The sequence below is a fragment of the Leucoraja erinacea genome, chromosome 33 (genome assembly GCF_028641065.1).
Source record: "Leucoraja erinacea ecotype New England chromosome 33, Leri_hhj_1, whole genome shotgun sequence".
NCBI classification, from domain to species: domain Eukaryota; kingdom Metazoa; phylum Chordata; class Chondrichthyes; order Rajiformes; family Rajidae; genus Leucoraja; species Leucoraja erinaceus.
The window spans coordinates 9498231-9522884 of NC_073409.1; the positions used below are offsets into that span (position 1 = coordinate 9498231).

The 24654-nt window shown below is 37.7% G+C and overlaps 1 protein-coding gene across 17 annotated transcripts in view; it reads right to left on the minus strand.

Annotated features, from left to right (window-relative positions):
• tcf12 (transcription factor 12) overlaps positions 1-24654 on the minus strand; it is a 141274-nt gene that overhangs the window by 47807 nt on the left and 68813 nt on the right. For 7 of the 17 annotated variants that reach the window (XM_055661230.1, XM_055661235.1, XM_055661237.1 and 4 more), the window contains 4 exons: positions 24047-24182; positions 20186-20238; positions 2764-2869; positions 2261-2397 (listed from right to left, as the gene is read on the minus strand). In XM_055661230.1, coding sequence (XP_055517205.1) covers positions 2261-2397; positions 2764-2869; positions 20186-20238; positions 24047-24182 — 432 coding nt within the window. Of the gene's footprint in view, positions 1-2260; positions 2398-2763; positions 2870-11977; positions 12161-17898; positions 17957-20185; positions 20239-24046; positions 24183-24654 lie in introns of those variants that run through there. The other 10 variants (XM_055661238.1, XM_055661233.1, XM_055661243.1 and 7 more) reach the window with 6 other exon arrangements.

A 24654-nucleotide genomic window follows, 5' to 3' on the forward strand; every position in this document is an offset into this window, starting at 1 on the left:
AAGGTGCCACTTAACCGAAAGAAAATAACCAACTTTCTCAAAGAAATAACTTGAAGCCAAAAAATACATAAACCATGAATTAGTTAAACAGACAATTGATATATCCAAAATAGTGTATCAGAGGGAGGAAATAAGAATATCAAATAAAGGTTTGGAGCTAACATGTTTACGAGTCAAACAGAAGCTTTCAGTGCTAAAATTCATGATTCTACATCTGTATAAACTAACCTCGTGGAATTCACTGCAATATCAAGAGATACACATTTATAAACCCAGAGCAGTTTGCTAAATACATTTGCATATATAATCACAACAGTGATAAACTGCATTTCAGAGCCACCCCCATGATTAAATTGATAATTCCATCTTCTCATTCGTCCAAACTAATTAAAAACAAGTTGTCAAATATTTCATTAATGGCATAATGAAATTGGTGCTCTTTAACAATTGAATGCATCCTTAATAAATTAAGTTTACAATGCAATTAAAAAACAAATCTTTATCAAAAAATATTTCATTCTGATTTTCATGAGTTGTAAATTAATATAATTCAAATAACTTCAGGTCAAGCTACTCAATACAAATATGACTCTACTCAACTCTAAAAAAGACTTTGTTTCCATTGTTGTTCTAAACAAAATTTGTTAAGAATTAGCCAGAAAAGGTTTGTGCTTCCCAATTGCTCTTTCCATTCCAACTACAGCTGCCATTGAATGTAATGCTGATTAAACTCAGCTGCAAATTGACAAAATGCAACTGTTACCTTAGTAACTTGTGCCTTTGCTCCAAACATGAGCTGAAGCACTTGATTTTTTATTTTATTGATGTACCTTCCGCTTTGAACATCAAAGCTACTTATTGGAAAACAAAACTTGACATAAATTTACATGATCTCCTTTGCATTTCCCAGATTAAACCCCACAGAACCAACTCGACTGACTTATATCTCTAAGTATCCTTATCCAATGTATCATATTTAAAATTCTTGGTGTCATGTCAAAATCCCTTCACTGCCTCACCACTCCCCTTACTCCACTACTACCAACCACTCTCTTACAATTTCTGAATCATGCATTTAAGAAGGAACTGCAGATGCTGGAAAATCGAAGGTAGACAAAAATGCCGGAGAAACGCAGCGGGTGTAGCAGCATCTATGGAGCGAAGGAAATAGGCAACGTTTCAGGCTGAAGAAGGGTTTCGGCCAGAAACGTTGCCGATTTCCTTCGCTCCATAGATGCTGCTGCACCCGCTGAGTTTCTCCAGCATTTTTGTCTACCTTCTGAATCATGCATCTTTTAAAGTTTGTCCCCTGATATGAAAACATTCACTGGAGGGATTAGTTTCTTATCACTGATCAAATTCCACAATCACCTAAGACACCTTGAAAAGATTATCCCTTAAATATTCTGTATTTGGCTGAACATAGGTTTCATGTTTTACAGCTGTTCGGGGCTTTTTTTGAATTCTAAACTTTTCAATCTACCAAGTATAGGAGTAGGCAGTGAACTTTATATGCATTCATCTGTGCAGTTTTGGTCCCCTAATTTGAGGAAGGTCATTCTTGCTATTGAGGGTGTGCAGCGTAGATTTACAAGGTTAATTCCCAGGATGGCGGGACTGTCATATGCTGAGAGAATGGAGCAGCTGGGCTTGTACACTCTGGAGTTTAGAAGGATGAGAGGGATCTCATTGAAACATATAAGATTGTTAAGGGTTTGGACACGCTAGAGGCAGGAAACATGTTCCCGATGTTGGGGGAGTCCAGAACCAGGGGCCACAGTTTAAGAATAGGGAGTAAGCCATTTAGAACGAAGACGAGGAAACACTTTTTTTCACAGAGAGTGGTGAGTCTGTGGAATTCTCTGCCTCAGTGGGCGGTGGAGGCAGGTTCTCTGGATATTTTCAAGCGAGAGCTAGATAGGACTCTTAAAAATAGCGCAGTCAGCGGATATGGGGGGGGGGGGGGGGGGGGGGGGGAAGGCAAGAACGGGGTACTTATCAGCCATGATCATATTGAATGGCGGTGCTGGCTCGAAGGGCCGAATGGCCTACTCCTGCACCTATTGCCTATCATCTCTGCTTAAGAGTTAATTAATTATTGAAATATTAAAACAGATGTAAAGATCCACTTAAAGGTTCATACAAAGATCACCGCAATTCACTCATAACAATTCTCAGCATAAACTTAAAACAAAACTACCATTTCACGTTCTCCAAACAATAAAAGTGTAATTAATTGACAAGCACAAATTATCCTTACCAAGCGATCGTGTGTATGGAGATTGTTGTAATTAGTAGATTGAGAGACGTGAGAAGAGTTTCCCAACATTCCTCCATAACCTGGCTGGTGTATTCCATTTGAGGAATTCCAAAGATCAGAAGAATTATGATTTCCTTCTAATATGGAAAATAAATTATTTATCAATTACAGAGAAAATCAAAACAGTTTCTTCACAACAATGGAAAATATATAATACAAAAATCAAGGCGTTCAATGACAACTGGAGAATAAGCAACATGGCCATAATTCTTAGCAGATTAAATCAATTTTGGATACAAATTCATTACAGATAAATGTAGCAGATGCCAACAATAAAAAAGTTAATTTATAATTTAGTTGTTATGACCACTATATTATGAATGATTTTTTTTTTGGATTCAAGCAGCATTTTACATAAACAACACAACTTGGAATGCTCTTTACTGATTGTGCTCTTCACCCCCATACATTATTCTTATAGAATGCTTGATAACCAAACTTACCTTGCATAAAGAACGTACTGGCAAACATGCTGCTGGGTGGTTTCGGTGATGGGTAACTGGGAGAATCCCTGTTAAAATCATCTGAGCTAGGAGAAGGTGCGTAAACCTGAAGGCAGAAATATCAAAATTAATGTCAGATTATGTGTTTGAAACTCTTATTATTTCTATTCCAAACTTAAATATCAACAATCAAGTATCAAAATAAAATAGCCATTCTAAAAACTACCATTGAAACTGCAAACTTTGACATCCCGTGCAAGTGCTGCTGAAATCTGAAGTCTAAGATTCGATGAATGACAGGTTGCACATCTATCATTACACTCAGTGTGTGGTTCAATCACAGAGCCCAAACGTGCTTGGGTTCTTCAGAATTACAGTCGGGAAATCACCTGTCTGATCACAGATCAGTCTAGGCAGTCTATGACTGCATGTTATGATTTCTGTGAGGATTCATGGATTTAGAGGCAAAGAGGAAAGTAAATTATTTTATTTTCATTATTTTACTTCAACACTTTAAAAAGTTTAGATCTTTTGGTTCTTTAAATGAATTAATTTTATTTGTGGATTTTAATGAGACACTAAAACTAAGAAAGTTATTGAGAAGACAAAGCCTTGCCTGCAGTTTTACCTTTTGTCAAAGTGTCAGAATTGTTCCCGGGGTAAGGCAAGGACTGTTGGCACAATTTGGTGGATTAGTTACTGCCAGATTCAGGAGCATTTCAATTATCAGACTACTGAATGGTCCTCTCATCAGCCAAGGGTACAGCCCTGATTTCTCAATCTTCTCATTGTGGCCCTTGCATTTATTGTAAATCTGCACTCTCTCTGTTGCTGCAACACTATAATGCTGCAACACTACATTCTGCACTCTGGAATGTTTCCTCTTACACTACCTGTAGTAAACGTGTATGGCTTGATTACACTCATGTAAAATACGATATGACCTGAAAGCACACCAAACAAAATTTCCAATATGTCTCAGTACATGCGACCAATACCAATAGTTCATTAATTGAAAGTTTGCTTCAAATTACTTAGCAAGAAGTATATTTCAGATATGAAAACGCTAGTTCGATGATTAATGAGTGCATATTCCTGTGTAAATATTTTTGTATTTTGTATTTTTAAATCTTTTCAAAAGCTGTTGTGTTGTTTTTATGAATCCCACACCAAGGGAATGGGAGTTGTACGCCCAACAAACCTTTCCTTTTAAAAAACTATGTGAACAATTTAAACTGGCTAACAGTTGAATAAACTGAGAACTTATCCTCCCTATCAAATCCATGCTTTTGTGCATCAGCATCCTAAGGTTATGTGCTGACCAGAAAAAGAAACCATATAATAACATAGTTTTAACTTGGGTCTTAGGGAACTTTGTCATGTGAATTCCATCATTGCTGCACAAACAAACAGCATTTGATCAGCCTGATGTTTAATCTATCCACTGTTCACTGAAAACCAAAGGAAAAAGGTAGTTTGTGTTTTAATTGTGAGAAAACACTGAGAAAGTTAAAAATATATGTTTTACATCAAGAGTCATCTCCAGTTTCCAACCACTTTTGAACAGAAAAGGAAGAGAGATTTCAACAGTGCCAAGGTATTTTTTTACAAAGTCATGATCTACAGTGCCCTCCATAATGTTTGGGTGAAAGACCCATCATGTATTTATTTGCCTCTGTACTCCACAATTTGAGATTTGTAATAGAAAAAAAAATCACATGTGGTTAGAGTGCACATTATCAGATTTTAATAACGGCCATTTTTATACATTTTGGTTTCACCATGTAGAAATTACAGCTGTGTTTATACATAGTCCCCCCATTTCAGGGCACTATAATGTTTGGGACACAGCAATGTCATGCAAATGAAAGTAGTCATGTTTAGTATTTTGGTGATTATCCTTTGCATGCAATGACTGCTTGAAGTCTGCGATTCATGGACATCACCAGTTGCTGGATGTCTTCACTGGTGATGCTCTGCCAGGCCTGTAATGCAGCCATCTTTAGCTTATGCTTGTTTTGGCAGCTAGTCCCCTTCAGTTTTCTCTTTAGCATATAGAAGGCATGCACAATTGGGTTCAGATCAGGTGATTGACTTGGCCACTCAAGAATTGACCATTTTTTAGCTTTGAAAAAACATCTTTGTTGCTTTAGCAGTATGTTTGGGATCATTGTCTTGCTGTAGAATGAACTGCCGGCCAATGAGTTTTTGAGGCATTTGGTTGAACTTGAGCAAATAGGATGTGTTTAAACACTTCAGTATTCATGATGCTACTACCACCAACAGTTGTATCATCAATGAAGATAAGTGAGCCAGTAGCTTCAGCAGCCATACATGCCCAAGCCATAACACCCCCACCACCTTGTTTCACAGATGAGGTGGTATGCTTTGGATCTTGGGCAGTTCCTCCATACTTTGCTCTTGCCGTCACTCTGGTATAAGTTAATCTTCGTCTCAGCTGTCCACAAGACATTTTTCCAGAACTGTGGTTGCTCTTTTAAATACTTCTTGGCAAACTGGCCATCTTATTTTTGCGGTTAACCAGTGATTTGCATCTGCAGTGTAGCCTCTGTATTTCTGTTCATGAAGTCTTCTGCAGACAGTGGTCATTGACAAATCCACACCCGACTCCTGAAGAGTGTTTCTGATCTTCAGTCAGGTGTTTGGGGATTTTTCTTTATTATAGAGAGAATTCTTCTGTCATCAGCTGTGGAGGTCTTCCTTGGCCTGCCAGTCCCTTTGCGATTAGTAAGCTCACCAGTGCTCTGTTTCTTCTTAATGATGTTCCAAACAGTTAATTTTGATAAGCCTAAGGTTTGGTTGATGTTTCTAACAGTTTTATTATTGTTTCTCAGTCTCATAATGGCTTCTTTGACTTTCATTGGTATAACTTTCATCCTCATGTTGATAAACAGCAATAAAAGTTTCTAAAGGTGACAGAAAGACTGGAGGAAATACTAGATGATGATAGCTCTCTTAGATCTTCATTCAGGAGGCTTTCAAATGCACCTGAGTAATTACAAAGACCTGTGAAGCCATGTGTCCTAAACATTATTGTGCCCTGAAATGGGGGGGGGGGGGAGGGGACTGTAAAAACAGCTGTAATCTCTGCATGGTGAAACAAAAATGTAAACAAATCGCCTTTAATAAAATCTGACAATGTGCACTTTAACCACATGTGAGTTTTTTCTATTATACATCTCAAATTATGGAGTACAGAGGCAAACAATGAATGATGGGTCTTTGTCCCCAACATTATGGAGGGCACTGTATATATTCTTTATTTTATTGCCACATTTAGCAAATAAAATGGCAATGTGTAAACATGTGGTGCAGCGGTAGAGTTTCAGGGTATACAGTGCCAGAGACCCGGGTTCAATTCCGACTACGGGTGCTATCCGTATGGAGTTTGTACATTCCCCCCTTGATCGCGTGGGTTTTCTCCGAGATCTTTGGTTTCCTCCCACACTCCAAAGACGTACAGGTTTGTAGGTTAATTGTCTTGGTATAAATTGTAAATTATCCCTAATGTGTGTCCCTAGTGTTAATGTGTGGGGATCGCTGGTCGGTGTGGACTCAATGGGCTGAAGAACCTGTTCCGGCGCTGTATCTCTAAACTAAACTAAAGCATTGTTGAAACGTTTTATACATATTAAGTAATCTTGGCTCTAAATAAGCATTCTATTTTGTAAGCAGCATCTGTTCTTTTTCCTATACTCTTGCCTGTCAAAAATATGCATACCTCTCAAATATGCAAACAGCCTCAATTCTAGGATCAAAGGCTTTGTGCACCGAACCTTATTGATGTGGTCTCAATAATTTAATCAACTCCAGATGGAGAATCAATAGTCAGCCAATCCACAGAAGGACCGAGTTCCTCCAAGTTATAATCAGAACAGATCACAAATGAGAAACAGATCGAGTCATCCAACCTCCTCCAAATCATTTGCCAATTAAACGTTTAACAAGCTACTCACAAGTTTCATCCCACTATCACCACACAGAGCATGAAACTAAACAACAGAGCTTAGAAATATTGCTTAATTACAATTACAGATAAACACCATTTTGATGGCTCAAGAAGTGTATCTGGTCACAGAAACCAGAACATCCCATGAATAATGCCCAACCAGTGATGAAAAGTTTATGTCATGAAAATTAAGTTCGGCAGTACAATAAAAGTGGCTGCAGAAGGGTTGATAACTATCTAGTTTAGTCATGAAGTTAAACATGTCAGCCACATTCAACTGCAATGGCTTCTTACATCCAAAATCCATTGGCACTCAACAGCTAGGTTTACACCTTAACAGAAAGATACCAGACAGCATCCTGTGCCTTTGATTTTAAGTACACCCGCCATAGAAATTCAATACTTTCAAGAAAAGCTGGCCAAGAAATCTAAACAACATTTTTCAGCAAATGCCACTCAATAAGTGATTGATCAGCAACAAAATTATACAGACATCCATTATGAAACAAGAGTGCAATCCTCAAACCCTTTTCATAGAGTTAATCTTTAATTCATGCATTTACAAACTGGAAACAGATTGAACAGATGAGCATGTCATTCTTTGAATATACATAATTTTCAGCAGTATAGATCAGACCAGTATTGCACCTGATCCTATTCCTTGTTCTTTTGATATGCTGGTAGAAATGAACATAATTTTCATGCTGAATCATCAATAAAGCATTTTGGTGGACAATATGCCTGCCTGGCAGAAAGTGAAGCTCAATAGAATCTTAGAAGAATCCACAGGAGTTAAAGCAAAAAGCTAATAAAACTCATCTTTACTGACACAGCCCTCGTTAATGATTTCTGCCGAAAAAAAGTGTTTTTTCTAAAAGCAGAAATGCCCTTCGTTTACGACGAATAACACTCTTAAATCCACAGGATAAAACTGAACTGCAAACGCAGACCTCCCATTTTAAAGGGAGATTAAAGTTCAAAATATCTTTTATTTTTAAACACATTAACCAAAGTGTCACAACTGTAGTGGCTTAATTGAACATACTTTAATGAACCCATAGCTTAGTGAACAGTTGTAGTTATGGCAAACAGTAGTTCAAATATGATGTAATTTACAGCGGGGAGTGACCCTTAAATAACAAAGGCTCTTTAACCCAAATCTCTTGAAAACAAATCAGAAAGGTCATTTATTATTTGAATCTCATGGCATCTGCTTTGACCTCATCTCAATAACATATGCTGAAATGTAAGCAGAACCTAATCCACAAGCAAAATGGCTTGCACTTTAATAAAACCTCTAAATACCAGACTACAAATTACCCAAGTCCCATGATAAGAAGTTTTTATTCAATACAAATGTGTAATTATTAAAATCATACAATTGGCCTCTTACAGATTTTAAAATGAAGATGGGGTGAGATCAGCGTAATCAATTGAATGATAGATCACACAATGCAAAGGAATAAATTAGTACCTCGATTATATGTCTACAACATAACAGGAAAGAAAATATTTTGATACGGCATTCAAGCCATTGCTCACGTTTGAAAAAGCATTATATGCCTACTGCAGCATAAGCCACAAATATCATAAACCTACTGAGAAGCGAAAGAGGATAAACAATGATTTCAGGTTCTTACATTTTATGAACTCCCACTTTTTCTGATCAGCAGAAGAGCATGGATCATGGATGACTGAAAAGTCTCTTGCTCAATAATCCAGTCATATAGTGTGATGCAAAATGATTTACATCCAATATTGTGATTGTGTGCAACTTTTATGGGAACAGGTTCCCATGCATACGCCGCCCACAGCCTCCATGATAAAAGTTGCAGGCTTGGGAGATGCATTCAGTGTCACTCGGACAATAATTGCAGTGTATTTTAGTGGAGGGAATCCATCTGTAAGGGAGAGTTTTTGCTGCTCAAAAATACTTTTTCCTGAATGGAATTGAGCCTCAAATGTTATTGGTAATGTACTCAGCCAGGAATATGCAGAGCATTCTATCATGTTCCCAACTTTGTCATATAAAGAAAAGGTTGAGGTATTATAAATCAAGTGATTATATTTTAGATATCCAGCCTCTGCCCTTATAGCAACTTGTGAGAATGGTTCAGTTAATCATCGAGCCAACATGAACGCTGCATCCCTATCACCATGAGTATTGATGGTGGGACTCAACCATGGTAAAACCACCGAATATCAATCGATTCATGGATATTAACATCTCAGTACATCTTAACAAGATTTTAAGTATCACGAACAAACGTGAGATAGTGTGGACGAGAGGTTTCATATAAATAATATCTGTGTTGGTGCATTGCAATATCAATCCAAAACTTATTCCATGTACTAATTTCTTGCCCTGTATCTTCCATATTTTAAATATTTATCTCCACTAATAAAAACTTTAAAATATATTCTTAAAATAATTAAATAATCAAGTAATTACATCCTACTTTATATTAACTTCCATATTTTCTTACCACATAGATGGCCATTCAGCCCATTAAGGACATGCTGACACAGGGAACTCTCCCATTCCCGCGATAATTTTTAATGTAATGTATTCTCTCCACATTCCCATCAATTCTATCACCCTTCTATACAGCAGGGGCAATATACATTGACCAATTAAACTGCCAACTCAAATCTGTGATATGTGGTAGGAAATTGGAGCACCAGAAGAAAATCAACGTGGTTACAGGGAGCACATCAAACTGACCATACCAGGGTTCAATCCTAATCACTGCGGCTGAGTTAGCAGCTTCCCAAACTTTACCAATCAATAAAGAAACATAATTTTAGAATACATATTAGCTTGGAATATAACTGTGTGTAATCATGCAGTAAGTTTAAACATTTAAATCATATTGATTTGAACCAAAGATTGATTAGGCAAAAGGTTTTCTCCAAACAAGAGAACAATACACCCTAAAATGAGATCCTTGTTGCATTTAGATGGGATAATTATAGTTTAGGAGTGGTAAATATTCTAATTAGATTTTCTTCAAATCTGTACCTCCATATGGCAACCCCAATATGCTAGATTCACACCACTACATCATAGCTCTTTGTATAAGCACTAGGTGATCCATCATCTTGTACTGCTATGACCCCAGTGTTTACTGCATGGTAGCAATTTCACTCAAATACAAAGTCAATTATCTCCTACTTTGTAAATGTCATGGCGGTGGGTCATTATCATTTACTTAAAAACCTGAATGAAATGCAGAACAGAGCCTGGATGGCATTCAGGTGACCCGATTTAAAACTCTGCACCCTATTCCAGTGTTGACCATCACATAAACAAACTCAGTTAATTTCTTGCTTTTTACTCAAGTAAAAATAAAAACCATGATGCAACAAGACTTTAGACAGAGCGAAGGAAAAGAACATCTAATAAGCACCCTCTGAAAACGGCATTTCTGGAGATATCCATTGCCCAACAGATTCAATTTTCTCAACTAAAGAAAAAAATAGCGCAGGCAAATTATAAAAGTTATTTTATAAAGAAATTAGGGAAAACCAAAAATGTCACCAATTATTGGAGTGATGTCACTGGATCAATTGCTTATCAAATGCAATTACAATCAAGTCCCTGCCAATTGAAATATAATCTCAGCGCTTTCTCTTAAAGCCAGAATAAAAGTTAGTTATCGTAACTGAAGTAATCAACACTAAACATCTGACCAAAAAAAAAATCATATTCAAATAGATTAATTTGTTTCTCCAATATCCAAATAATACCATAACTGAATGTGATGCATTTGATTTTCTAAAATCTGCAAATATTACAAGCAAGCAACATTTCTGGCATTTTAAAACCACGATTACCGATTACTAAACTTCAAATCGTAAACCCAATTCTGCAAGTTTATCCCAGTTTCAGAAAGTTATTTCCCATGCTTATTGGTGCCACATTTCATAAAAACAAAGAATATTGCAGGCTCGTTCTTGGGTCAACCACATATAATGAATTATTTGGAATTCACATAGGATTTCAGTGCACTACGGTCCACACATGTCTCTGGCATAATTTATTATCTATTTACTCACTGTGCTAGCTCATAAAGCTAACCTTTGACCTACTGCAGGCACATGCTATCAATTTTCTCTGGATGCCCCTCAATATCCAATCCTACTATCCTTTAATAAGCTGGAAATACTTAAAAGATCAAAGCTGTGCTTGACTGCTTCAAGAACAAAGAGCATATTCTAATGGAGTAATAACACAAAACACAAAATTACATTAACTTTCCAAGACTACTCACAAGCCCCAAGAACGCAGATCACATAAGAACAGCTGCAATTAAACATGACAGGCAACATTTTTTTTAAACTACAACTTCCCACAATTGCAAAAGCCAAGTCCTGCGAGGCAGTCTTGCACAGGGTTTATTAAATCTATTTCAGTTCTCCACATATTTGGTAAAGAATGCTTTCAATTTATGGAAAATGTAGGCACAGTTGTGTTTAAGATCGGTCCCAAACATTAAAATCTGATTTTTAAGGTTACCAACACAAGATCCTGAAATTGTTCATAATACTTTGTTTTCTCATTCACTTGATCCACAATAACAATGTTCTTGGGGGGATAAGTCTGATTGTTCACTTCCTACTTTACACAATGCATCGTTCTGCAGGATAAGATGCAAAACTGTGTGCAAAGTCCCAAGTTTCAAAGAGAATTTCAATGACGTGGCTGAAAATTAGATTTAACTCCCTGTAGGGTCAAGAATGCTCTTTGATTAGAAGCAGATGGAACAATATGAAAGCCAGCTCCTGGACCTCATCTTTAAACAGGAAATTCAGAGCTAACCAACTGGCTGTTTCCTAATTGTTCCCAGAGATTCATATTGTTTCTAAATGAACACATCTTTTGTGTTAAAATGTCCTTAAGCTTTCATTCATGTTCAAAATACAAGCACAGATTAAAATGGCAATCACAAACTCAGAATATTTCATATTGAAATCTTCTGTGATCACAACTGTTAATAATGACAATTTAAGCAGAGATACTTTAATGCAACTTTCATAACAGCTTAAAATCTCAATATATAAAACCACATAGAATCTTACTTTAAATAACCATCTATTAAAAACTTAAACAAAACTAATTAGAATAATATCTGAGCAGTTATAATTTATAACTGATCACTGGTCTGCATTATTATCTATTGATCCACTAATTATGTTATCAGATTACAACAGAAATGTTGCATAAAAGAAAGTCAGTCTTACCGTTTTCCTATTGTAGTAATACATAAGTGAATTACTACCCATACCAGGCACTGTATAAGCACAATACATGTTGCTCGCTAAAATCTAGCGTGGAGAGATCAGCAACTGTGCACTTCACTGTGCGACACATTCAACTACTCAATTTCAGGCAGACTAATTCCTTAATCTTTCCACACATGGATCTACTCAGAGGGAACTTATGCAAAGTAGGCTGAACCATTCAACGCAAGAGCTGGGGAGGGAAGTTGAGCTTTATTGGCTACATTCCGCATTCAGCACTTGACGCAGTCACAGCAAACATAACCAGAGCAACGTTCAAATACAGCTGGATAGGACCAGGGAAAGTGTGATCTCCAGAAAATGTAATCGATTGCTATATTTTGAAATCTTTAGTTTGTTCATTAACTTCAATTAATGCAAAAGGGACAAAAAATATTGAAAGTTAAATCTAAATTTAATGCTTACTTTAGCTAAAAAAGACTGGAAATTCTTTGATGCACCAGTAAATATGCGCGCGCACACACACACACACACACACACACACACACACACACACACACACACACACACAGTGAACAAAATATTTCACATGGGAGAAAAACAATTGACTACTATAAATCTATGAAGCACAGAAACAGGAAACAACTCAAATAAAGCTATATTCTTTACCCTCATTTTAACATGGATCCCAAGAGTCTAGCATTTAGTTATTGACAATGAGGTTCATGCTATTGTGAAAGTCTGGTTGCTTTACATTAAGACATAAAGTTGCATCACAATCATATGTAGGCCAGCAAGTGTGTTAAAAATCTACAGATAGAAAGCAGCCTAGCTTAATTTCTGTTGCAACTCTCTCTATTTCAGGGTGGCTGGGTCAAAACAAAATTACATGGATGTTTCCTTTAACAAAAGGAGGAAAATGCACCCTCACAAGAAAAAGCAAATTCATTAACACACACGGAGTCTGCCCTACAGTTAGAAAAGCTCAGCAGCAGCTGCAGAAGGACAATATATACGTCAGGCTAATAAAAAGCAAGACAGAATGACGTACAACTTCCTCCTGAGACTATGAGGGCCTATTTTGGTCCTGTGAGGCCAGTGGAAAAGCTTTGATTTACAATTAACAATTCCATTCACTGAATCTCCTTACGAATGTTTTGTCTTTTCTGGAAGCGTGATTATGTTACAAAGAGCTTTCAATCTCCCAGTCCCTCTTGACGTCAGTATTCCATGAGATAAAATCTTTATATCTAAATACTACATTTTGATGTTTATAGGAAAAAATAGCATCTTAATAGATTGCAAAGTTGTGAACTTCCATCAAGTATTTAAATTGTCTTACTATAGTCATAGGGTCTTGCAGCACAGAAACAGGCCCTTCGGTCCAACTGATTCATGCTGACCACGATGCCAATCTATGCTCATCTCACATACACACACACATTTGACCCAAATACCTCTAAACTTATCATATCCATGCACCGGTCCAAATATCTTTTAAATGTTGTTATTGTACCAGCCTCAATCACTTCATTTGACAGCCTGTTCCATATATGTGCCACCCTCAGTGAGTGGCACATATATAAAACTCCACATACATAAGTGTCCCTTCAGGTTCCTATTAATACTTTCCCTCTTCATCTTAAATTTACGCATTATAGTCCTTGATTCTCCAACCCCAGAAAAAATTGTGCATTGATCTTATCTATGCTCCTCATGATTTTATACACCTCTATAAGATCACACCTTACCCTCCTTGTCTCCAGGCAACAAAGACCTAGCCTGCCCAACCTCTCCTGAAAAGCCAGGTCCTTGAACCCTGGCAACTTCCTCTTAAATCATTTTTACACTCTCCAACTTAATGGCATCTTTCCTATAGAAGTTTGTATAAAAATGAAGACAAACTCCAGGTGCGGCCACACCAACATGTTTACAACTGCAACATAAAGTGCCAACTTTGTTTCTCAATGCCTTTACTGATGAAAGCCAGCGTACCAAAAGCCTTCTTCATTTTCAACCTGCAATATCACTTTTGGGGAACTATGTTGCTGCATTTCGAGGTCCCTCTCCTCTACAACCCTTGAGGGCACTATGATTAATTGAGGAAGTTCTTCCCTGATTTGACTTACCAAAATATCGCACCTCGCACTTATCTGAATTAAACTCTGTTTGCCATTCCTCAGCCCATTACCCAGATGATCAAGATCCCGCTATAATTCTCAATAACCTACTTTGTTGTCTGTGATACTGTCTTATTTCAGTATCATCTGCGAACTTACTAACTATGCCTTCTACATGCTCATCCTAATCATTGATATAAATGACAGATTGGGCCTAGCTCCAACTCAAGGCACACGAGTCAAGGGCCTGCAGTCTGGAACTCACCCTTTTTTCATCATGGTTTGCTTTCTACGGTCAAGCCAATTAAGCATCAAACTAGCTAGTTTTAACTGGATCCAATGCAACCGAACCTTCCAGAACTGCCAACCATGCAGAACATTAACAAAGACCTTGTTGAATGAAGTCCATAGAGACTGTGGCGACACTGCTGCATTTATCACCCTTCTCCGTTACTTCTAAAAACTCATATTAGTGGAGAATTAATCAACCATGCACAAAACCATCCCTAATCAAACACTTTCCAAATGCATGTATATATTATCAGAATTATTTCCAGTACAGATCTTAGGCCTATTAGTCTATAATTCCCAGGTTTTTCTTTGTTGCCCTTCTTAAATAGAGGCACAACATTAGCCACCATCCAAACTTCTCCTTTCGCTTCCCAAAGTGTCCTTCCACAGTACATATCTGATCGGGCCCATCTACCTTCATGTTTAAATGTTGTTATTGTACCAGCCTCAATCACTTCATTTGACAGCCTGTTCCATATATGTGCCACCCTCTCTGGAAAAAAAGTGTCCCTTCAAGTTCCTATTAATAGTTTCCCCTTTCATCTTAAATCTATGCATTGTAGTCCTCGATTCTCCAACCTTGGAGAAAACCGGGCCCATCTACCTTCATATCGGTTTGCGCATTCATCACCTCGACTGTAATAGACCATCCTCAAGACACTGATATTAACTTTCCCAAGCACCCCAGCCTTCATGTTTGCCTTCACTGTTTCATTATGAATATAAAAACTCAACAGAACTAAAAATAGCAGTATTACTTCTCAGAATATTCAAGCATATTTATTGGTTTATGCAGAAACTATTTCATTGAACAAAATCTCTTTAATCAACAACTGCATCTTATTGGCATATCTGCATGGTTAATCCTACATTCTATTTGGCAAATAAGCCAGCAGGACATAACTTTGATTTCAAAACTTTATTACAGCCGACACGGGATTAACAAGATGATACAAAATAATGTGGACTGTCATCCATGACATCATACTGGCTAGGAATATATATCTGTCATGCGCAAATGTGCTGGATAAATTACACCTTTGAAAGCAGGGATGTGATTTATAGCTCAGTCAAGCAATCATGAATTGCTATGTGATGGCAAGCTTCATAGAATATTCACAATAAAGGTGACCAACAGCCCACAACATCCATGTCATTCACCCCAATGAAAATAAAAACTAACTATGTGGAGTGTTTAAGAAGGAACTGCAGATGCTGGAAAATCAAAGGTACACAAAAAAGCTGGAGAAACTCAGCGGGTGCAGCAGCATCTATGGAGCGAAGGAAAAAGGCAACGTTTCGGGTCGAAACGTTGCCTTTTTCCTTCGCTCCATAGATGTTGCTGCATCCGCTGAGTTTCTCCAGCTTTTTTATGTACTAACTATGTGGAGTTTTGTTCTGTGGAATCGTTCAATTAATTGAAAGAATTGCCAAAGTAGTGTAGAAAAATGCGATTCATCTGAGATGGATTCAAAGGTGAAAATTTCAGATATTTCAGTTTATTTGAAAAGATAAATATCTTTATAAACATAATCAAATATTCCGTACCCCTTTCATATGCTGAGATCATTCATCCCAACCAATGCCATTTCTACTTCAATTTTAGCACAATGATACCTGCATCAAATTTGAGGATAACATTATTTTGATTCAGACTGACCAAAATACAGTTATGATAAAATATTCATATTTATCATTTGGTGTACATTAAATTCTAAACTAAGTCAGAGGTAAGAACGTAAATTATTAAAATCTATTGCGTACCATACTAAAAAATAAGTGGCACACAATATCAAGTGTAAACAAGAACTATGAAGTATTGGCTCAGCCTTAATTTATTACCAACAGAACCATAGGGATTAACTCCCTGCCCCACCCCTCAATCCAGTAGATGGAATTCTATTTTTAGAAATCCTTCCTTCTTATTTCAAATTCTTCAAATTTAGTTGATTTCAAAATTCTCAATATTAATTATAAATAATAATTAACATCACAATAATGGTAACATTTAGGGAATGAACTGAAAAAAGAGAAAGGATTGCAGCAATGGTTTGTTATTCAATCCCACATTTAAAAAACAATACCTGTACTGGATAACATGTGAAATTCGGGTGCAGTGAATTAAATCCATTTGATGCAGAGCTATCATTACAACATTCAAATGTGAATAACTTTTAAAGCTATTGAAGCAAGATTAAATTAATTTTATTAAAATTAAAGAAAGCAAAAAAAAACAAACACACAGGCTAACCAAATATCCACTGCCACCTAGTGTTGCTGTATTATAAAACAATTGCATAATATTCAAGTCAGTGAGGACAATACTGATGGATATTAAGTAACAGAAATGTTCACCAATTCAGCTACAAAGTAATCAGATTACCAATCTAACTTGCAACTCAATTTCACAGAAATAGTTATGGGCAATTAGCATTAAATATACATATTAATATCTTAAGAGAATAGTAACCCTTGTTTGAGACTGGAATGTTTAAATTTTCCACAACACACAGTAATGTGTTTTAATATTACTATTTTGGCTAATCAAAATCACAACTTATCAACAAGACAATGAGACGTGGCCAGACTATCCACAATCAGTAGAGGGGATGGGGTTGAGGTTGGGATTGAGAGGGATGTAGGTGGCACCTGAAGGTTATGTGGAAGGATGGAATTGGGAAATGCAGTAGAGGTCAGGGGAATGGTGGAACTGTGCCCAGGAGAGGGGAAGGTGAGAGTTGGGGGATGAGAGACGACGATAGGATTGCACAGTCGGGAAGGAAGTAATTGTGCAGGAGATTGTGGAAGGGTAGCGGTAAGGAAGGGAAATAGAATGTGCTGGAGGTATATAAGCTGCCCTACTTAACAGCCAACCTTAAAAATTGACCCGTTCTTTGTGTATCCGTTTCCCGCCTTGCAGAGTATTTGAACCATTTTCAGTTTTAGAGCTTTGGAACACAAGTGGTATGCATGTTATATAGAGATTAAAATCTGCAATCTGCAATTTTAATCTGACAATAATATCCGGGCTCACAGTGACATGATTGTCCCAAAGGATAAACAAAAACTCAATTAAATCAGCATACTTAATACAACCAAACAGAAATTTAACTCATTACAGGATGTTTCTGTTACATGGCTTAATAAAATAATACAACCCTTCAATGAGGGCATAGGACACACTATTCCAACTATATTGTTAAAAGTCACCAATCCCTGTACGTCATCACCAGTTGAAAAGAAAACAAAAACAACCTGAATAAAGCCTAATATTTAAACCTTAATATTCAATTTGAGCAGCTCCAATAATTATGATAATATTCCTTTAAGTAGCCATATCTTCAGAGAAATAGCTCATTAGACAATTCCTTGTGGAATTGATTGAGATTTTAGATTTAACAATTGACAACATGAAGATAGCAATTTTAATTATGCGTTGTGCATTAGTATATACATTAAATAAACCACTAGAGCTCGGAATTATGATGCACACAAAAATGAATAACACACCTGCATGATGCTCAGCAGGTAGTAGGCTGGTACAACTTCTGATTTCCAGCAGATGGCACTTTCAATAAAAGATTGTGACATATTTTAATGATAATCTTAAGTAAATAATAAGAATGTAAATAATTTGAATTGAAATAATACATGAGATGACTTTCAACCATCAATGAGATTAGCTGTTCCCCCCCCCCCCCCCCCCCCCCCCCCCCCCCCCCCCCCATATCAATGGAAATTGCAGAATCCTACAAAACAACCCAACCTGTGAAGTCCAAGCATTATCTGCCCAGATATCAACAAGAAGAGAATGGTTTCCTTGGTTATTATTGTCACAGGTACCCAGGGACAGTGAAAAGGGCTATCCAATCAAATCGGATAACATTATACATAAATATAATCAAGACAAACTCAAGGAAGTTTTAAAATCTCTCACCAGTTACAGAATTGTTATCCCTTATGCAGATCACTCATATACTTGAGGCACAGCAACATTATTTCAAATCACAAGGAAGCAATTCTTATATTTACCCCTCTATATAGAAGGCAGTGGAGCAGGATTATAGTTGAATGATCTGCTGAAAATCAGAAGTCAATCTCCTTGTCATTTTCTGTCAGCGATCAAGCCAGCTCAGCTGACCCCAAGCAATTTTTTTTCCTCATACACTACCTTGACTAAAACAGAAATGTCAATTTTTGGCGATATATCTGCAGGACACCAATATTTAAACCTAGCTTCTTTGTTGAAGTATTTTAAACAACTGCCATAAAAAATTACAGCTCATAATCTGAAATACAAATATTTATTTCTGTGACTAGAACAAACCTTAAGATTTCAAATTAACACTGCATAGACTTTCCCTTACTCTTCTTTCAACTAATACACTCAGTTTAATCAGCAAATACAGAGCTATGTTCACATCTTCCTTTAAGTGCTTTGCAGTCAATTATAACACCAAACTATAATAAATAAAATGTAAATTGCTATCTATTTTTAGTTAATGCAAATTTTCTTTGCCTAGGGAATAATGATTGGAAGCTCTGCATTTGTTCTGTTTATCAAGTAGCTATTCAGCCTCCAGTGGGCCAAGTGCTTATGCAAGCATGCCGTTTAAGAGAGTCTGCAGCTGTACACACGGCTTCCAGGTAGGCTGCAGGTTTTATGAACAGCTGCCCATGGCTACACTAACTACTGCAGTCCCATCTGGAATGAAGGTCATAGATATTTCCAGGTTCAAGATTTGCAGTTTAAGAAAGCACTTGCAAAAAAAAAAATAAAAAAAATTACAAAAAAAAATCAGGCGATGCAGAATCAAAATGTCTTCATCTATTCTATTTGTTAAACATCGCGCAACCAGTCCATTCAGCATATATCAAGATATGACTCATCCAAGTGCACCTGCGTCCATGTGTTAACTGAAGTGCTGACAAATAAAAACCATATCAGCATTTGCACAACAAAGAGATGATTCCGGCAAGACAGCATCATTTTCTCTCTTGCCCTCTCAGTATTTGGAATAACCAAGCTTTTCTTGGCACCATGGGATTTTACTTCACGCAGGATTATAAACAGTCATTTACAATTTTGTTGTTTTAAAGAATAAAGCACATCTAATGCTACAGAAAATCCTGAAAGCATTAGATTATCAGAGGTATTAATGATTTTTTACCAAAACCTACCAACCTTTATTCATCAAAGCATTTTATTCTCAAAGGATAAATTTCAGTGCAAAGAGGAATCAACAAAAGCGTTGCTTGAAAGCCTTTCTGATGTAAGCCTGAAGTTAGGAAAGGCTTAATGAAGCTTTAAAATCCACCAGGGCTTCACAATGAACATCTGACTTGGTGATTTATGCATATTAATAACCTCAGCCTACTCAGGCAATCTGAGTTGTACATGTCCTCGGAATCTTAATGTCTTCAGCTCCATTGGGATTATTACAAATGTAAATTTCTAAGATTCAGAGCTATTAATCTCTGTCTGTCCTCCTGTTCAGCAACATAATGACTAATTAAACATCAAAAGACCTGTACAGACAATCTTCTTTGACAGCTTCTGTCCTGGTTTCTCTCCCACGAGGGATTCAAATGACTGGGACAAGAGGTTAGATTGTACAAATAAGCCACATATCATCGTTACTAAATCCAGCAACTAGACATTTGCCATCAATAAGCATTGCAAGTTATTTCATTACTACCTTTTGTTGTCATGATCACAACATAAAATTGACAAAAAAACTCTTCATTAAAAATACAACGACAATCACAAGGGTGCATTACGAAAAACTATACTCACAGATGAAGGCAAACCAGGAGGCACCTTTCTTACTTTTTGTGCTTGTGAAGGATCTGTGCGGAAAGAAATAATATGCAATAATGAAAATACAAGAAACCCTGTTCAGTGAAAATTATGTAATTTCATTCAAATTTAGTATTTCCAGTAGTTTGATTTTATACAAATCAATGTTGCTGGCAATACGTTGTATATTGCACCTTCAAAAGATTTTCTTTAAAAAGAGGTATGGGGCATAACACGGATAAAGTCACAGAATGATCAAAATAGATTCCAATAGTTTTCAGGACAAACAATTGTGAAAGTTGCTAATGATGTCATGGTGTTAAGATGGATACAAAGCACTGCATGAAGAGCAACTGAAAGATTTTGGGAAAGTTTGCAGGAGTTCAGAATTTGAGCTAACATAATTTTTGAGTCTGTGGCTTCGTCTGTAGGTAGATGAAAGCACATCCTCGCCTCCTTTCCCTAAATACCCATAGTCAGAGCAGATATCACTGCCTCATGGATCTGTGCCCCGCTAGTGGTGGGGGAAAAAAAGGGAGAAACTCAACTAACCGGATGAAAAAGGAGAGAAAAAGACCACAGGGGTCTGAAAGATAAATTATACTGAGCAGTGTAGTGATACAGCAAGTGGAACCACTGCCTCACAGTGCCAGAGATTCAGGTTCAATCCTATCCTCGGGTGCTTTATCTGTGTGTATTCTCGCAGTGGCTATTTTCTCTGATTTCCTCCCACATCCTAAAGGCATGGGGGTTGACAATTAACTGCCGACTGTAAAGTGCCCCCAATGTGTAGGTATGTGATAGAACTTGGTGGAAGTTGATGAGATTGTAGGAATAAGTATGATAGTTGACGAAGATGAGGGATATATCTTTAAATTACAGCAAGAGGGAATGTCAACTCAGAATTTGATGAGGTTACCAGATACCAAAGCACAAGGCAAAAAAAAATACCAGTGTCTGTGACAACTGGTAGCAGTGTCCCAAGGGAAAAGAAAGAAATGCTGCAGGGTACATAAGGAGGAACTTAAATGGTAGATGATGCACTCACATGGTCCCAGCTTTGATTCTGGGTCGCAGCCACAATGATGTTATCTGATAAAGTTCAGTCATAGTTCCACATGACTGAACTACAGTGGGCAGGAGTGAGGATAGGCACATGCAATATTTTTTATAAAATTGGCCAACATTTAGGGAAACATCACATTGTATTTTTGCAGGCATTGTGAAGGCAATTAGATACTGGGGCTGGTTTGTCTTGGTTTGATTCAAGACAATTTCACCACTAAAAAAAAATTTTAGTTTTAAAGGCGTGCCCTCACCCTTTCCAATTCCTAATTCTTTGACGAAGACAAACGAGACATTTGACAGAATTCAAGTAAATAGTTTGGGATGAAGTTTCAAGAGGACAAGGAACTCTGTTTCCATGACGACCTAAAGAAATTGATTACTTCTTTCGGGAATTTATTCCAAAGCATCTTAGAAGCTTTGTCTTGGCTGTCTGACATGACACATATTAGGAGAAAATATTCAACAAAATTCATCAGCTTCAATCAATTAATTTTCTATTGCAAGTTAATGGCATTTATGCATTTAGTTCAATAGCAGAATAAATATTAAAATTAGAATATAGGTGTTCAGAATCAATATCAACACTTTCTGATCCAATTATGAATTGCAACAACCCAGCTTTATCTGGGGGTAACGATTAGCCTTATTCCACTTTCCCCATGGGCAACACCAGGTTTGATATATATTTAAGTCGCAAAATCAATTATGATTATTTAGCATTCACTTTCCGTAACTTCTTGCCAAATTGAACCCATCCTATCAACTGCCAAGCCATGAGACATGCTCTTCTATTGATTTGTCTTGTTTGATCATACTCCAAGATGGTGGCAGATTTTTCTGCTTATAACAGATGCTCAGTCTGCAACCCAAGAATACCTCCAAGCTTTCAAGGTGAACGTGACAGATGAAGTAAGACAATGGCGGACTGGGTCTAAAAATATTGGTTGCCAGGAGACAAGGGGAGCCCACTTCATCAGGGGCCAACTTGCCATCAGGCAAGCTGACACCCTGGCCAGTCCGCCACTGAAGTAAGATGTTACAGAGATATTTTGATTTGTTTTGTGGAGCCAACATCTCCAGCTCCGCATCGCTCCTCACCCAAATACACTCAGAAAACTGTTCCCTTTGACACTCGGTTCTCCCTTCACTTTTCTTGTAATCTATACTGAGGGTTTAAACTGAGATGTGCTTTTCCTATATTGTGCTCAACAGTACCCATTCCAATCCTAGCTGAGCTCAGAAAATCTTCATGACAATTGGGGAATAATTGGGGGGGGGGGGGGGGGGGGGGGGGAGATTGGAAATGTTGGGTCTTTTCACATTGTAATGCGACTGAGAAGAGGAAATATGTATCACAATGGCAAATAAATAGAAAAGGCTCAGGAGTTGCACCTTATCTGAGACACCCATGAACTGAGTCAGATATACATATGCATTTTTAGATGGTGGCGCCTCGCGGCAGCGGCCTCTGCAGTCCGTCTGTCTTTTTTTTCCATTTTTGTCCTGTTGAGTGTATAGTTTGGTTGTAGTTTATACATTGTTTTTAGCTGTGTATATGTGGGGGGGGCGGGAGACTTTTAAATCTTTTCCCTATATGGGGGACCCGACCTTTTCCCTGTCGGGTCTCCGTTGTCGTTGGGGCCTGGCACTGTGGCGTGGCCTCCAACCGGAACGACCTGGGGGCTCCAGTTGCGGAGCCTGCTGACTCACCATCGTGGAGCTGGCGGCTTCGGAGCATGGAGAGTTGTGGTGGCGCGCGGCTGCGACCTGACTTCGGAGGCTCCAGCTGCAGGCCCGGTGGACGGTGACATCGGGAGCTCGCGGGTCCCTGGTGGGAGACCGCTTTTCAGAGCTCCCACAACGGCAACTTCTCCCGGCCGAATTGCGGGGTTGAAAACGACCCGGAGCGGGGCCTTATACCGCCCAGCGCTGCTTTAACGGCTGTGGGACTTGCCATCGCCCGCCGGGGGTTCCAACATCAAGACCCGGAGCAGGGCCTTACATTGCCCGGCGCGGCCTTAACAGCCGCGGGACTTGCCATCGCCCGCTGGGGGCTTTAACACCGGGAGAAGAATGGAAAACAGGGGTGAGACAATGACTTTGCTTTCCATCACAGTGAGCAGGAGATTCACTGTGATGGATGTTTGTGTAAATTGTGTTAATTGCGTGTCTTGGTTTTTTTCTTCTTGTTGTATGACTGCAGAAACCAAATTTCGTTTGAACTTCATTTGAGGTTCAAATGACAATAAACGATATTGTATTGTATTTGCTGTATGTTTGATGACAGCTATCCATACAACTAGAAAGCCAACATCTGACCGTGACTACATAACTAGATTCCTGGACTGCAATCCAAATGTTATCCAGGGACCCTTACAGTGTGATACAAGTTAAGCATTTCTCCAATTAATATCCAAATTTAAAAAATCCCTGCCATTTGATCAAATTAGCAATGTTTTAAAGAAAGAAGCCAGAACACTTTCCAGATGACTGTAAACCAACTCGTGTATAAAAGCAAAATATATTTTTAATCAAATAAATAAGAAAGCTGAGAAGGTGCGAGTGCAGCATACAATTATTAAAACCGGAGACAGGGAAAACTGCCTTTTAATAACCTCAATAAGAGAAAATCCATGGAGATTGGATTCTATAAACAATGTTCCAATGAATAGAACAGATTAACTGTGTTATTCCATATATCCACTCTGTATCTGTTTCTAGTTTATACTACGGGTTCTTCAAACTTTCTAAGATACTAAATGGGCTCACAGACTGACTGTAAACACAAACCAAGAGCTGGTGTGTCATGAAGAGGTCTTCTGCGTGGATTTGTAGCAGTAAAAGGATAGTACACTGTTCCAGGTTTTCCTGAAGATGGTAAAGGCGCAGGGCTGCCTATTCCCACGTCTGATCGATGATTACTGGACTGCAAAACAATGCAACAATAGTCACTTAATTCCACTCTGCTGCAATGTTCAATATTGTCCATTCAACTCAAAACAACATTTGATCTTTAATCTGATTTATCTCAACACTTTCTCATAAACAAACTGAAAAATTAGAACAGTTTTGAATGCATAAATTTTGGCTTCAGCTTTAAGTGTCGAAACAACTTTACAAACGACCAGAAACAATTTATTGATAATACTAGTTTTCAATTTTCGCCTATATAATAAATTGGCATGAATGTCCAAATTTAGCAGGCAGCAAGCTTTTTCCAATCTAAAGATGTGTGATGCAACAGTTAACAAAGGTCAACAAATACGAGGAAGCCTGTTACATTACCAAGACCAGCTGTAGATTCTATTTAAACGAGAACACGAATCAGACCTCAAGTGACATTGCATTTATTAAGGATATACATTTAACGAGAAATTTGGATTAAACACTCCAGATTT